General features: G+C 40.5%; 1 protein-coding gene across 12 annotated transcripts in view; it reads right to left on the bottom strand.

The window, feature by feature from the left end:
* The window catches only part of MTUS1 (microtubule associated scaffold protein 1), a 195,091-nt gene that overhangs the window by 66,294 nt on the left and 111,578 nt on the right, over nt 1-17,219 (bottom strand). For 6 of the 12 annotated variants that reach the window (XM_017963732.4, XM_035270184.3, XM_002756898.6 and 3 more), the window contains 2 exons: nt 10,728-10,889; nt 2,626-2,760 (listed from right to left, as the gene is read on the bottom strand). In XM_017963732.4, the coding sequence (XP_017819221.4) occupies nt 2,626-2,760; nt 10,728-10,889 (297 nt within the window). Of the gene's footprint in view, nt 1-2,625; nt 2,761-8,765; nt 9,093-10,727; nt 10,890-17,219 lie in introns of those variants that run through there. The other 6 variants (XM_078347416.1, XM_035270186.3, XM_002756899.6 and 3 more) reach the window with 2 other exon arrangements.

Here is a 17,219-nt window from a genome sequence, read left to right as displayed (position 1 = left end):
ATATAAACATCAGGAGTGGTTTTGTTGCTCGTTTGTTTTTTGAGACAGGGTCTCGGTGTGTTGCCCAGGCTGGAGTGCAGTGGCACAATCTTGGCTCACTGCAACCTCTGCCTCCCAGGTTAAAGCGATTATCCCGCCTCAGCCTCCTGAGTAGCTAGGACTTCAAAAGCCTTCAAGAGCATACCACCACATGCAGCTAATTCTTTTGTATTTTTAGTAGAGATGGGGTTTCACCAGGTTGGCCAGGCTGGTCTCAAACTCTTGACCTCAAGTAATCCACTCACCTCAGCCTCCCAAAGTGCTGGCATTACAGGTGTGAGCCACGACGCTCAGCCTTTACCTCTATGTATCTATAAGAAATCTATGAACACTTCTACTTAACATGAAATAGTCATCTCTAGCACATAATCATCTGCAAATACTAGTTAGAACAGCTACGATGTTCTATCTGAAATTTTACAGAGCTGAAAATTTCTTAAAATATGTGGCTATTATCAATGGGAAGTACTGATTCCCACTCAAGTAAAACCGCTGTGACACAAAAAACCTATACATTCAATAGTGAGGCATTTTAGAATTCTCAGTCCCCTGTTCTACAAAGCTGTTCATGGAATCTCATTCTCTGGAAGTTATTTTAGTACCAAAGTCCAACAGCGTTAACTTTGTTACTGCTGTGTGGATCATGGGGCTTTATCATCTCAATGAAAACCAGTTTTCCATCTTGATGTCAACCCAGGAAGAGGTCATTTGATGCTCCGAAATTTTATTAAGTCACTAGACTAATGACAACCTGCTGCACACTGAAAAATTCAACCCACTCCTAAAATTCATGCCCATTTTATCTTCTATTCCATACAAAGAAGAGGTATTGACATACATTCGCCAACCTCAAGCACCACATGATCCTTTGAACACACACACACAGAGACAGACACATGTTAAGGAGGATGCTGTGACAGAGTAACACCTTTTAGAAGGTTACTTAGTAATAGTAAAAATCCGAAGACTTTCAGACAGGTTAACCCAGTAATTTCTCCTTCTGGGATATCCAGAAGTAACTAGAATCTGAAACAGTGAACTATGACTCACATTTGAAGAGGTTCATCTCAGTATTAATACACCCAATCAAAGTCCGAAGTTGTCCACTATGAAGTGGACAACGATAGAATTTGGAAACAGCAGACTGCTGCATGGCCGTTTAAAGTGAACAAGCTATCATGATATACCACCAACTTAATAAAAAGCAAGAGACAGAAGTGTATATTCATTATTACCCCAATTTTGCTGGAGTAAAAGCAAAACAACATATATATGCAGAGGAAAAAAGTCAGAGGAAATGTGATAGCAATTGGTGGTTGAGAGAATTAAGGAAGACTCTATGTTTCTGTGTTTTCCAAATTCTCTAACATAAATGAGGGTCTCATTTTATAGGTCAAGTTTCTCACTCACAGTTATTCTCTCAGGCTTCAGTTAAGCTTTAGTTCACTAAGCACAAAGATGGCTTTTTTTTTTTTTTGAGACAGAATCTCACTCTGTCACCCAGGCTGGAGTGCAGTATAGCGATCTCAGCTTGCTGCAACCTCTGCCTCCTGGGTTCAAGTGATTCTTGTGCCTCAGCCTCCCGAGCAGCTGGGACTAAAGGTACACACCACCACGCCCAGCTAATTTTTGTATTTTTAGTTGAGATGGGGTTTCACCATCTTGGCCAGGCTGGTCTTGAACTCCTGACCTCAAGTGGTCCACCTGTCTTGGCCTCCCAAAGTGCTGGGATTACAGGTGTGAGCCACCATGTGTGGCACAAAGCAGGCTTCTGATGTGCTTTGGGCCCACTGTGACAAAGCTGCATGAAAACACCGCACATTAAGTATATATCACATATTTTGTAAACCTGAAAATTACTTTTATAGTCACAGTAAATACAAAGTGAGTGATAAAAGAAGGAATAGAGATAAAGAACATGTAGGGCCAGGCATGGTGACTCATGCCTGTAATCCCAGCACTTTGGGAGGTTGAGGTGGACGGATCACAAGGTCAAGAGATCAAGACCATCCTGGCCAACATGGTGAAACCCCATCTCTTCTAAAAATATAGAAATTAGCTGGGTGTAGTGACGCATGCCTGTAGTCCCAGCTACTTGGGAGGCTGAGGCAGGAGAATCGCTTGAACCGGGAGGCAGAGTTTGCTGTGAGCCGAGATCGTGCCATTGCACTCCAGCCTGGGCAACAGAGCAAGACTCCATCTCCAAAAAAAAGAACATTTAGAGGAAGAACACTGTCTTGGACCAAAGACATGAAGACACAAATACAGTAATAAACATGAAATATCTACCCTGACAAAAAGTAAATCATGCATTTCTACTCCCATCTCTCTTTCCTAGAGCACTATTCTTAGATTAACTTAACTCTAGAAGTTCTGTGATTCTTACTTTATGCCTTTGTTCTGCCTGCTAATTTTATATGTAATGATTTTTAACTATAGAACTTACCGACTCTCAGAACAATTTTCTCAGTGCAAAAATATATCTCTTTACTTAACACATTTTTAATCACTGTTAAATATACCATAAACCTAATTGTCACTTAAAGCATCTTGCCCTCCCTCTTCTAATCACAATGAGGACCGTACCTTTTGGAGGAGTTTTCAGCAGGTGAACATGAGCCCTGGATATCAAAGGCTTCAAATAAAAGGATCCTGAGGAACCATTTTGAAATGCTGGTTTTGGAGGTTTCTCCTCATATTTGATGACAGCAGCATTACTTGCTGTAATAAAACAGAAAAGAACATTTTATTATATAGATAAATACAGTTTTGACCTTCCAAATTTATTCCTTTGTCCTTGAGTCAACAAATGCCCAATAAACACCTATGACCGGCCAGTCATTACTGAACGATGGGAGTACAGCGTGGATAACAGGTAGCTTGTGTGCTCAGGGATGCGAAATAAAGGCCGCAATCACAGTGACCAGACATCCGGTTTTGCCTGGCACAGTCTAACTTATGCATCTTGTCCAGTTCAGCTTTCATCCCAGATAAAAGTTGGGGAAGAAATAATACGGCTATTCATGCAATGTAACAAGGATGCCCCAGGTGCAGCTAGGAAGAATACCCATCTCCATGGGGACGAGGAAGAATTCATGCAGCCAGCTACTTAATGACATCAGAACAGTAACATACAGACTACTTGGTAGCTATAAGAATGAGAGGATGAGATCTGGTTCAAATCCTCGCTGCTGCAGCAAGGAGTTAAAAATGCCAACTTCTTCCCTGAACAAAGAAAGTTTGCTCAAAAAAAGAGTTTGCTCCAAATCGAAAACATAAAAGGGAATCTCACCTGAAAACAAAAACTGTCTTTTATATTATGTGTAAAAACCCCCCCCCGCCCCCCACCACCAACCCAGACTGGATTTCCATATCAATATCCAATTCTAAGCTCCTGATTCTATTCTACTATTCAACACTTATACATTTCTTTATTAACAACTCTGACCCCTTTTCTCACTTCACTCATTTAGCAAAGGGTTAAGATGCCTACCTTGTTTACAAAGACAGTATAACAAGATGGCTAGAAATTTTTCACTATGCTAAATTATTCCAACTGCCACAATAGTGCTTAGACACATCACATTCAAACTTTGCACAGGCATGCTATTATTTTCCCTAATCCACACCCAGTCCCTGTACAATGAGCCATCTGTTAATTGTTCTTGTGCCCAAATAACATTCCTAATATTAGGTCAAATCAACACAGAGCTTTTCCTCCTGCTGAGAAAATTCTGTCAACTTCCTGTTCTTTTCTCCAAGTCTCACCTTCCCTAGAACCTAGAGACTTAGTATTTCCAAAGTTGACGAGAAGCTAACAGGAATGATAGTATTAAAGATTCTGCTATTGTAACATTCAACAGAACCGTTTTAGATGTTTATATGAAGTGGATATTGGGTTTCAATTAGCATTTTAGCTTTTGCTGAATCAAATCCAACAAACAAAATTAGAGAGTTTGACCATGGAATTTTAACAATCTGGTTTTAGTCTTACTTTTCTTGAAGCTATATTACATTTGGCAACAAATAAGTCACTTATTCATATTTTTAAAATTAAACTGAGTGGCCGGGCATGGTGGCTCATGCCTGTAATCCCAGTACTTTGGGAGGCCAAGGTGGGTGGATCAGGAGGTCAAGAGATTGAGACCATCCTGGCCAACATGCTGAAACTCTGTCTCTACTAAAAATACAAAAATTAGCTTGGCATGGTGGCACATGCCAAGTACTTGGGAGGCTGAGGAAGGAGTATCACTTGCACCCAGGAGGCAGGGGTTGCAATGAGCTGAAATGGCGCCACTGCACTCCAGCCTGGCGACAGAGCAAGATTCTATCTGAAAAACAAAACAAAATTAAACTGAGTTCAATTTACAAACCTAATATGAAATTGTGTGATTCTAAATTCAGGCTTTCCTAAACTTTAGACACAAAGGCCTGCAGTTCACTAAGAGACCAGTAAGAAGGTTTCTCATTAAAGTAAAGGACACGTTTCTCATGAGGCCTGATACTCCTTTCCCTTGGCTCACTGTCACATGCAGAATAGGAGGTGATGTGCTGGAAACCAGCTGTCTCAATGCCACTTTTCAGACTCAATACAACACTCAATCGATCCAGCACCAGACCTATCAACTTCGTAACACAGAAAATGAAATCAGAATCCATACTGCAAGAATAAAATGTCTGCTTCAACTCAGGTACAAACACACATGTATTTACATTTTATACATATTTACATGAAAGCTATATGTACAAGATATTTATTCACATACTCTATGATCAACGATTGTACATGCTTTCTGCCTTTCTAATGACAGGCACAAACTATACTGAACTGAACATACTTGTTTGACTAACACTTAATATCTTTCTCGCAATCTCTACTCACTGTACTCGAGGCTGGCCCACTGCTTTCTAGTAAACCCCAACTTGAAGGACGTGTATCATCATGAGGCAGGATGCTCCTCACGTATTTCCCCTGCCCTCTAGTTCTGTTCCTAACACGGCAACTGGCTTGGGTATCCTGATGCTATCTAAATTTTCCCTTACCCAGACTCATTATATCCAAACAATAAAGTCCTCAGTGGCAACAGTTCCAATATAAAAGATGCATAATAGTTTCAAGCAATGGAACAGGATATAAAATATTCAAGTTCTGGCGCTGACTTGGCCACTGACTAGCTGTGCTGAATCACCTGTCTAGGAATAACAAGGGTCTGAATATCGGGTGTGGGAATAGACAGTACATTCGCTTTCACAAGGGCCCAACTGACTGTGGCATTCAGTCCCGCTGAGGCTGGATGCATCCTCAGAATCATCCTAAAGACACTGTTCTAAAGAGCCATGGGCACTAAAGACAGTTGGCCTGAAGAGACAATACATAAAATTCCCTATGTGGCCACCTATTTCTCAACCAGGTCTGTTAAGCAGTTTAAAACTGACTCTTTGGGTCAGGTCGAGTGGCTTATGTCTGTAATCCCAGTACTTTGGGGCCCCAGGCAGGCGGATCACCTGAGGAGTTCAAGACCAGCCCGAGCAACATGGAGAAACCTGTCGCTACTGAAAATACAAAATTAACTGGGCAGGGTCTTGCATCCCTGTAATCCCAGCTACTTGGGAGGCTGAGGCAGGAGAATCACTTGAACCCAGGAGGTGGAGGCTGTGGTGAGCTGAGATAGCGCCATTGCACTCCAGCCTGGGCAACAAGAGCAAAACTCCATCTTAACGAACAAAAAACAAAACTGCCCCTTTGTCATCTTTGGTCCTAACTGTCTCGATTATGCCAGAATAATAGATTCTCTGGAATCCTTATCATCTTCATTTCCCTGTGGCCAAAGTGTGGTTCAAGTGAAATGAAGAAGCTGTTGAGTATAAAAGGAAAACTGAATGGATAGTCTCAAAAAAGCCCAAGCAAAAGAAATCATTTTCCTATTAGAAAAGGGCTTCTCAGGCTTGACACAGTGGCTCACACCTGTAATCGTAGCTTACACCTGTAATCCTAGCACTATGGAAGGCCGAGGTGGGTGGGTCACTAGGGGCCAGGAGTTCGAGACCAGCCTGGCCAACATGACAAAACCCTGTCTCTACTAAAAATATAAAAATTAGCCAGGCATGGTGGCAAACACCTGTTATCCCAGCTACTCAGGAAGCTGAGGTGGGAGAATTGCTTGAATACGGGAGGCTAAGGTTGCAGTGAACCGAGACCGTGCCAATGCACTATAGCCTGGACAACAGGGCGAGACTGTCTCAAAAAAAAAAAAAAAAAAAAAAAAGCTTCTCATTGTTCCAGACTTCTATCTGCAAACTAACATTCATACTACATTCTAACACCTAGTGAAAATTAGCTTGTATAACATCATGTATATATACACAGAGCCAACATTCTGTTCAGTTTCTGAATTTTATGTGAATCAGTTTAACACTCCCCGCTGTGCCAGATCATCTGCCCACCTGGCTTAAAACCAAAGTCCTACCAAAATCTAAGCTTCTGAATTTCAAAAGCAAGATCACTCAACTATACAACAACAAGAACATCTCACATATACCCTAAGAAAACAAGAAAAGAGAAAGAACGAGAACAAGGTTAACAGCGGCCTGGCTATTTCCTTCATAAACAGTCCATTCAGAAGTGCATAAGTACTAACATGTTTTGTGAGGTAGAGCCTAAAGAATCGACTGCCTGTTCCTCATCTTAGCCTCACCCACAACAGACATCCCTACTTGAACACAAAACTTTCTCCCTGAACCTGGAAGCAGCCTGAGAAACAACTGACACCGTAATACAGCTGAATTCTTACCAACTAACCAGTGTTGGCAGGTGAAACAATACTCACTTGCCATTCCTGTTGTGAGGAAAAAAACCCAAACAAACTAAGGGTAAATAAGAGCCACCCTATTCTTTCCCAGCTTAATCATCTGAACAACTCAAAACACCATCCTGCCAAACAATTAGGCCCTGTCTTATTGCAGTGAAAAGGGCCAGAGACATTTGTTGCTGCAAGGATTTTGATGATGATCCAGTCCTCCCTTGTCATCGATCAAAGAGCATGGAGGCTAAGAGAAGAGAAACTGCACGGAGTTAGTAGCAAAACTAAAGTGGGGCCGGACACGGTGGCTCATGCCTGTAACCCAGTATTTTGGGAGGCCGAAGTGAACAGATTCACTTAAGGTCAGGAATTCAAGACCAGCCTGGCTAACATGATGAAACCCCATCTCTACCAAAAATAAAAAATTTAGCTGGGCATGGTGGTGCATGCCTGTAATCCCAGCTACTCGGGAGGCTGAGGCAGGAGAACTGCTTGAACCCAGGAAGCAGAGGTTGCAGTGAGCCGAGATCATACCACTGCACTCCAGTCTGGGCGACAAGAGTGAAACTCCATCACACACACACACACACACACACACACACGCACGCGAAACCTAAGGTGGGGCAAAGGTGAGTGCCCTTTTCTACGTGTCACACCCCCCTCAGCCACGGCTGGCCGTGAAGGTGAAGGGAAAGAACACTTCATTTCTTTTATTCAGTCTCCTTCTGTTCCATTTCCAGGAGAATGCAAATAGCTTTGGTCTGCATCTCTTACACTTCCCCTCACCATCTGGCTCTCAAAAATAAACATTGTTTTGTGGCCAAAGTCAAAGGGGAAGTGAACTCTTTGGACTTTATTTTCCTGCTAACATGGCAAAATTACACACTCTCCCAGGACCTCCTTCTATATTGCACAATAGTCCCCAAACCTTCAACTCTGTTCCTGATCTACAATATATCATTTATTTTTATCCAGTTAATGATCTTAAAAACTGGATGTCAGGTATCTGAGTGTGAAAGAGCTTATGATGTTCAACCTCTATAAATGAGCACATTTGGTACAGAAACCACTGTGAAATGCTTTACATTAATATCCAAAAGGATCATTATCATAACTTTGAAATTTTTAACACCTAAAAGAACACACACAAAAGAACCTACTAAAATTCCCAAATAAGAAGAATTTATTGCCTAAAATATTTTGATTCTGTCATTTGAAAAACTTAGTAACATTATTTCTAGAGGATTCCGAAGTTCCGAGAACCCAATGCTAATTTCACGGCAACACTGTGTTTTCTCAGAAGTTCCTAAATGATGCCATTAATGATATCACATCACAAAGAAACAAGCAGACAAAGCAAGAAACCAATATTCATTAAAGGCATACTTAAGCCAATATAAATCAGAACACTGATCAAAAGAGAAAGTTAATTCTTCAGATGACCATCCATTATCAGAAGCAGGAAAATTCAGCACAAAATAATTTTTTCATGTTTTGAGAGTCTTTAAAAGTAAATGTTTAATACTTTAAGATACAACTTAGAAAAATAAAGATGTGATGTTCTCATTTTAATTTTAGAAAAGTGTTTTTCTATAGTTGCACAACTACCAGCTACATACATTCAAAAACTAGTTATTTAATAAGAAATTAAACCATCAAATAGTCTTTGATAATAGGATAATTTCGTGTGCCAGAACACCAACGATGCTGCTGTTATATTAAGAGTGCCACAACACATAAGAGGCAATAAAACTGGTTCTACACAGATGCATTCACATCTTAAACATACATACAAAATGCCCCCATATACTACAATTACCATAAATTACAAGTCACAGAAATAGCAGTCAAAACATCCTAATGAATTTATTGAATAAAAATTTAAGCATGCTTACAAAGAAAAGAAACCAGAAATCGTCGACCTACTTTTTTTCCCCGTAAACGTGGCTAACAAAGGAATTACACAAAGGCTGTATGATCCCACGACCAGCAGTGTCAATAAGGTGGCATCGTAGTGCCTCTCTGAACCAGCCGGTGGGCTAAGTGTAGAATTGATAAAGATTTTTGAAGAAATATCAGTTTCTGTACAACTGCGAAATCCTCCTGGTACAGTCATTTAAAAGGATCAAAGCAAGCTTAAGCAGGAAACACTGCAGCCATGTTCACTCTCGTACCCCTCATGCTTGCTCTTAGTGAATTAGAATGGAGGAAGAAAAAAATGTGTAAGCTCCAAGGCGCTACACAGAACAGATTAAACCAGCTAGCAAATCAAACCAAGAAAGAGACTCATTGATCTGAATGCTTAATCCACAACAGGAACACCCTGCCACTAGACAGGCTCTGCGGGTGCATGGTAAACTGCTTTGTTAAAAGACAAAAAGGAATGGACAAAAGCATTTTACCACCTCCTTGGGAGCATCAGACACGGTACGGAAACGGTGCCAAGTCAACATGGATGTCGACAAAATGCAGGGCTACAGATGGTGTCTGCTTCAAGAGCCACAGATTCTGTTGCCACAACAGTTTTTCCAGAGCATGTTGGTGATTCTGTTTTGACGGTTTGTTTTTAAAATTTCATGACAAGACAGAGAGAGCTAGAGTGAAATGGACTTAAAATAATACATACGTGAATTGCCTTTTCAAATTCAGAGTTCTCTCTTACATGCAAACCTGATTTTGTGCCACAGCTTCAAAATTCAGATGATAAGCTGATCACAACCTTGTTTAATTTTGAGTCACACATCCAGTATTTCTGAAGTGCCAGGGTATGCAGCCACTTACTCTCAGCTACTGCTGCTAGGTGACCCGTCAGAAATATGCTCATTAATTCGGTCATTAATTCAATGCCTTCTCTACAAAAAATGCATACTTAATTCCCTGACATACCTGCTGTGTGACTTTGGACCAGTGACAACATCTCTGAGCCTCAATCACCTCATATATAAAAATCAGGGTAACAGTAGAAGTTACTTGAGAGCAAAAACTAAAAGCATATATGGTTATTCTAAAATACTGCTCCACACCCGGGAGAGCCCCATGAGCATTATTCCACTTTGTCCCCAGCTCCTAACCCAGAAGAGGAAACTGATCTGTCAAACTGGAGAGATCAATTTGCCGTCCCTCTCCACATCCTTGTATCTGCTTTTATCAGTATTCTCATCATCCACAGAAATACCTTCTTTTTCTCAACTATGTTTCAGAATAAGGATCGTTTCTTTTATATCCCATGTCCCTCACTGCGCCTATCATGGTGTCCATGCACAGCAGGCACTGCAAAATGGCTTAAATTTATGAATTATTTTGTGGGGAAATATAAAAAAGGAAATGAGAAAATAAGAACCAAGTCCAAATACATCTGGAATGAAAGAGGTATCTCAGTTAATTCACTCCTTTATACATGGAAAATAGAACTCACATTAACTGAAAACTTTAACACAATTCTCCTGAGTTTAAATGTTTTAGAATTAGGCTTCAAGTTATATTAGTCATATTATACAAAGTCTAGCACCCAAAGTTAAAGATTACAACACATATCCACAAGAGATAGTCTTCTGCAGAGTAAATAAAACTGAAGTAACCTTTTTTCTGATTCCAGTTAGAGTACAAATCCCCTGGGCTGCTACTCTCAAACCCCCAAAACACCATCACTTCAGACAACGCACTTTAGAATCCTTTATGCAGAAATACACTTTAACACACAATTATTTCAAGAGTGTTTTTGAAAGAACTTTGTTCTTTCTGCCAAACTTTCAGAGCAACTCCAGGGGAGCAGCACGCATATTTTTCCTGAAACCCCAGAAACAAAAATTCTAATTATTGGCAGAGCATTAGTTTTTCATGTAATGACGGTTTCAACAATCCCCGAAGTGTGATACCAAGTTGACTTACAATTGTTGCTATAAGTGCTCAGCTCACTGTGGGTGCTGGCTATTGAGGGGGTGCTTCCTGTCCTCCGTAGCGCAGAACTTTTCAAAGATGCTTTGGATTTAGAAAGTGGTCTAGGCAAATTCACCCATGACGACTGTGCTGTTTTCAAGGATGTAGGTTTTCCTTGGGATTAAAAAAAAAAAGAAGTTTCCACTGCTATTCATCTTGAAAGCTGGCACTTTTTAAGCCTGTAAACTCAAACTTCTGCACTAACCACAAAGTCAAAATACAAAATGAATATTCACAGTCATGTAACTGCAGATGAAAGATGAAAGCTTCACGCAGACATGTTTATTTTTGATCATTTAGAGGCAAGAGAGCAGAAGTGATGAGGCAATTGGGATATGAGAAGTGTGGCGGTAACCCTGTCTTCTAAAGTAATTAACTCGCACATGTTCTCTGAAGTAGATCAGTCTGAAGAATCAGGAGAAAACAGCTTTTGGCAAAACTGAAATCAAAGAATAAACAAATTGATGTGACCTCCCATACTGTTGACTAAAAAACAGTTATTCCACTAGCACAAAAGGCTATCATATAAAAAATAAATAAGTGGAAAATTTAAAAACTACCCAAACAGGAAGAAAAATGCAATTTCAAAGAAGAAATTTTATTTGAAAAATGCCTAGTGTTTTAACACCAGGTGGTGCTATAATATTGTTTCTTTTTCTTGCTCTCATCTTTTCTTCTTTACTCTCCACATAGTTTATCTGCCAAACTTAAATGATCTTCGCTCAAATTTCTAACTCTTTCTTGCAGTAAAAATGCTTCCATTTATCAGTGAAATAAATATACAGGCTTCATATCCTCTGGCATCTCTGTAACTACAATCTCCTGATGCTCACATCTGCTACCTAAATATGGGCATTTCCCAAGTTCAGTCTTTTGCTCCCAACTCTCCTCACACCCATTCTCTTGGAGAATCTATCTTCTTCACTTTCCTCTAACCATCACCCTGTGCAGACGAATCCCATATTCTCATGCGCAGCCCTATCTTCCTTCCGAATCCCTAGGCTACTCAATGTTTCAAAGTACTCATTGTGTACTTTAAGTTTTCATCTTGGACTGACATGCTCCTATTTATGCTAGTTATAGGTCCACTGTTTTATTTTTTTGAAAAAACAAAACTTTTTATTGAGAGGGAATCTTCGCTTTGCTGCCCAGGCTGGTCTCAAACTTCTGGCCTTAAACAATCCTCCTGCCTCAGCCTCCCAAAGTGCTGGAATTACAGGTGTGAGCCACCCTGCCCTGTTTTTAATTTTTTTCCAGCTTCAAACCATTGGAATCATCTTTTCTTCCCCAGATCCCCATATATTCTAGCACCATCTCCCAATGTTACCAGTACTACCTAACGGAAGACTAGCCGGAGTTGAAGAAGACCTTTGATGAAAATGACAGTGTTGCATATCACTAAGGACCCTGTAAGTGAGTCAAGTAATGCTGCTGGAAAGTAATGCTCATTGCTCTGTTCCAGTGATTTTGCTCCCTAAATACCTCATCGAATGGAGAGAAAGACATGGAAGCTCCTCAGGCCTGGCACTTGAAGTGACCACACTAAGCTCCCTCTTCGGCTCCAGCCTCACTACTGTATTCCTCTTCTACATCCATGTGTGCTCTGATCCAGTCAACCTAACTTTCTCTCTGACACAGGGGCACATCACGTGTTAGTCTATTAAAAGTCCACTAGGCACATCATTTCCTTTCAACGACGACCTCTTCTTCCGCTCTTTGATTCCTTATTTAACCCCTTATAGAGCCGTCTAAACAACTGTATTACACTCCTAAAATCTTATCTTTCCATCCCTTCCAACTCTATCATGTTACTCTCCCAAATGTGAAAATTAAGGTCATGATCCAGTCTAAAATTTGGGATTCTCCACTATCTATGGCATGTGGCCCAGGGCAGCTTTGAATGCTGACTTTGCACAAATTCATAAACTTTCTTAGAACATTATGAGATTTATTTTTGCATTTTTTTTTTTTTTTTTTTTTTTTTTTTTTTTTTTAGCTCATCAGCTATCGTTAGTGTATTTTATGTGTGGCCCAAGACCAATTCTTCTTTCTCCAGTGTGGCCCAGGGAAGCCAAAAGATTGGATACCCCAATCTATAGGATGGTGATCTTATCTTCAATCCTTTTATTTAATATTTATTTTACAGGCATAAATAAAAGGCAACCCTACCCACTTCTTCCCCTTTAGGCCATGCCTCCACCCCTTCATACACACATTCCCCTTAGTTTCTCTCTAGCCATTTCACTCTATTATTCTGCTTATGCCCATCCTCCTGACTGAATGGCCTCCTTTCTATCCCCTCCCCTATTTATGCCCAATGAATGCCAAGTCAGCTCAAGATTCTCTTCTAAACCCTTGCTACTCATTTGCGACTCCACCCTAGGTCTACTGAATCACCACCTGCTGTTTCACAAGATCGCCAGGTTTCTGAAGCACTGTTGAGAACCAGGACCTCTTCGTGAGCTTATCCAGCCAGGACACCCTCCTCTGTGTACCATGGACTACGCCTGGCTTTCTGCTCATGCCACGTACTTGCTTCTATCACAGCATCTGCTTCCACATTCCTCTTGGAACATCTCTAAGGTTCTTGAGATCAGGAAAGGCACCTGATTCAATTCTGCTCCTCAGAAACTGCCAACCTTCTAGCATGGAGTGAGCAATAATAAACACTTTCTCAACGAATTCATTTTTCTTTTAATGCCAGTAGTAAATGATACATTGCTATCATGGGTTCTTCCATCATCTACACTGAAGCATTCAATGCTTAATCCATTTTTACAAGCTTACAAGCTTATTTGTCTCTTCAGTCTATTAGCTAGTGACTTTCTTTACATCCTTTACAATAATTAGCAACTACTAGATAGCAAATACCCATCTTAAAAATTTATGTTTAGCCACTAGTTTTACTTGCTTTAGGAGAAACAGAAAAACTGATTTTTAGGCTATAAAGTTACCAAACTGCTGCCCCTTCAGCAAAAACACTGATGAGTCATCATCATCGCAACTAATAAGCAAGGTTTGGCAAGTAACAGATCAAAACGACTGGGCCACAGCCACAACACAGCCAAGGCTTCCGAAGTTTTGGAAATTTGCTTATTCTTCAGAAATGCATGCCTCATAGCTTTATTTCTAAACCCATCCTAGGTGTGCAGACATTTCTGAGTGTGCCTTGGAATTACTACACAAGACCTGCACTTTCACAGAGCCTGCACTAGAGGAAAGCTTAGCTCTGCACCCAAATATCATTTCTGTGATCCGCCCTATCTCATTATCACCCCCATCCAGGCCCAACCCCTACACCTACTGCCAAATTTTCATCACCAAAGTCTTCCTGATTCCACCATGACGCTTGACTAATGAGCACTGAGGATATGAAATATATGCCAATTTCACCAAAAGATTCATTCCTTTGATAGTGAGAATAATCTTAACCGTGTGTGACCATTACTATCCCAGTTTATTGATGAGCAAACTACTCAGGTAGTTAAATGGCTAACTCGTGTCACACATCCAGCCAGTGACAGTAAGGCCTAGAATCCACGTGCCTAACCACCTACCCAGTGTTCCCTTGGTCACGTCACAGAACGAAAGCATCTCAGCTAAAGAAAGAAGTATGAGGCTTGGAGGCAGACTGAATTCAAACTGGAGCTCATACTAGACAGAAGCACCTACAGCAGAACGCTGAAAACAGCGTGGATGCAACAAAGACATTTAACTGTTTCACCAACAGTCCCAACATTTAGCTTCACAGTAAAGATGACCTAAAGTAGTTCTAATCGGACTTCATATCAAGCAATAAAACACACACATCATAAGCAGTATTAAAAGCAAAACATGGCAATATTGGGTTGAGAGATTGCAAATAACCCAAACACTAAATTTTTAAACAGTGAAATCAATACGGGACTTCTCTGAATTACAGTTCTGGAAAGGTGACATTGACCAGTTCATAACATATTGTGTAACTTATCCCAGATGTGAAAGATTAAGATTTACGATCTGCTTGCCAGGATATTATCGACCTCAGTGGTTTATTTTAAGCTCATGCACTTAGCATAGACTTACATATAGACAACAGATTTGTTTTTATTCTATAATTACAACCATCTTTTCCATAGGGGAAATCTGGAAGAATGACACTTCCACTTTGCCTTAGATAGTAACACAGTCTACCGGATTTGAAGCAATCCTTCATTAATGAACCACTAAGACACCCCCCTCAGAAAACCTGAGTAAGTGTACTGTGTTCAACAACAATAAAATTCAGTAAAGGATGCCTAGCAAAACTAAAATGTCAATGGAAAGGTTTAATAAGTGAAAGACAGGATAGTGTTAATATTAATATTATCCTATTCTGTAAAAACAAGACGGGAGAATGGCGCCTGCCAGGGGCTGGGGGAAGGGAAATGGGGAGTTGTTCGACGGGTAGAAAGTTCCGTTACGCAGGATGAATACGTCCTACAGATGAGCTGTACAACGCACAACCTATGCTTAACGACACTGTATTGTGCACTTAAAAATGTGTTAAAGGGTAGATCTCGTTAGGTGTTTAAGAAAGAAGGAAGAGAAAGAAATGAAAAGGAAGAAAAGAAATGAACAAACAGGACTTGCAGGGAGCAATGAGAGCCATGAGATGTGGGAAACGGAGGAAGGAGACCAAATTATAAATGAACACTGAGAAATTATTACACGGGCTCGAGAAAAACTCAGAATTGGGTTGTGATTATATAGGCTGAGGGTTCCAAGGCAAAAATAAAATTATAGAAATAAAGTTCCATTGTGCATGTCCCCTGAGAAAATAAAAACTTACATATTTGAAGTTTTTATTTACCTAAATGTTGAAAGAGCACAAAAGGCTGTACCACAATTTTGTGAGACTATTAAGAGGTACAGCAGTGAGACAAGGAAGAAATGAGAAGATGCAGAAATGAGAATTTTTCCTTCAGACTTTATATATACATACATTACTACATATGAATTTTGATTTTACAATGAGCATATTTTATAATGAAACTATTAAATATTAAACTCAATGGGGTCAAATTTAATCAGAAAAGACATCTAGGACAAAATAATCAAGAAAGGACAAAATTGGATCAATAAAGTTGATTCTAATAATCATTTTTATTCCTGTTCATCTGTAAGCATTATTCAAGCTTTTTTTATTTAACAGTACTAGAAGAAGAAACAATATTTTAACTGATGCTTTGTACGACTATCATAAAAACAGTAGCTTTACTATTGGAAAGTTCTTCATGATACCCTCGTGGGATGTTTCCTAGGACTGGACATGAAAGCCGAAGAATGAACTCCTGAATGAAGGTGCTTTGTCTTGACACTTAAGTTAAATGATTCACTCTCCAGTAAAGAGTGCCCAGGGCCCTCACAGATATATAGTGTAATCTCTTGGCAACAATTTGGCCTTCTCCATTCTTTAAAGAAGGCCTAGGAAAGAAGGTGGGTCCCCTGTTAAAGGGAACACCTGTAAAATCATGAGAGCAATTTCCAGAGCCACAGAAACAACTGCCAAAGCAATTTCTCATCTCTAGACGAGAACTATCAATCACCTAGATTCAAAGGAATCCAGCTTTAACATATATCTTTAAATTTTTGTAGAGGTGAGGTCTCACTCTGTTGCCTTGGCTGGTCTCAAACTGCTGGTCTCAAGTGATCCTCCTGCCTTGCTCTCCCAAAGTGCTAGGATTACAGATGTGAGCCACCGTGCCCGGCCTTCATATATTTTTCACGAGACTATTTAGCATTGAAAAAGTGACTTCCTGTTCTATACCTTTGATCACATTTATGGGTTTTCAAGATGAATATTAATTAGCTAACAAAAAAACCACTGACTACTATATTACCTATATCAGATGACACAGATTTTTTTTTTTTGAGACAGTCTCACTCCGTCACCCAGGCTGGAGTGCAGTGGTGCGATTTTGGCTCACTGCAACCTGTGCCTTCTGAGTTCAAGCAATTCTCCTGCCTCAGCCTCCTGAGTAAGCTGAGATTACAGGCCTGTGCCACCACTCACGGCTAACTTTTTTGTGTTTTTAGTAGAGATGGGGTTTTACCAGGCTGATCTCAAACTCCTGACCACAAATAATCCATCTGCCTTGGCCTCCCAAAGTGCTGGGATTACAGGTATGAGCCACTGTGCCTGGCCAACACAGATCATCTTAATAAAAATCCAGCCGGCCGGGCACGGTGGCTCAAGCCTGTAATCCCAGCACTTTGGGAGGCTGAGGCGGGTGGATCACAAGGTCAAGAGATTGAGACCAATCCTGGTCAACGTGGTGAAACCCCGTCTCTACTAAAAATACAAAAAATTAGCTGGGCATGGTGGCGTGTGCCTGTAATCCCAGCTACTCAGGAGGCTGAGGCAGGAGAATTGCCTGAACCCAGGAGGCGGAGGTTGCGGTGAGCCGAGATCGCACCATTGCA

The sequence above is a fragment of the Callithrix jacchus genome, chromosome 13, assembly GCF_049354715.1.
Source record: "Callithrix jacchus isolate 240 chromosome 13, calJac240_pri, whole genome shotgun sequence".
Lineage (NCBI taxonomy): Eukaryota > Metazoa > Chordata > Mammalia > Primates > Cebidae > Callithrix > Callithrix jacchus.
The sequence above is the reverse complement of the archived record's forward strand: the minus strand, read 5'-3'. Positions and strand labels throughout refer to the sequence as shown.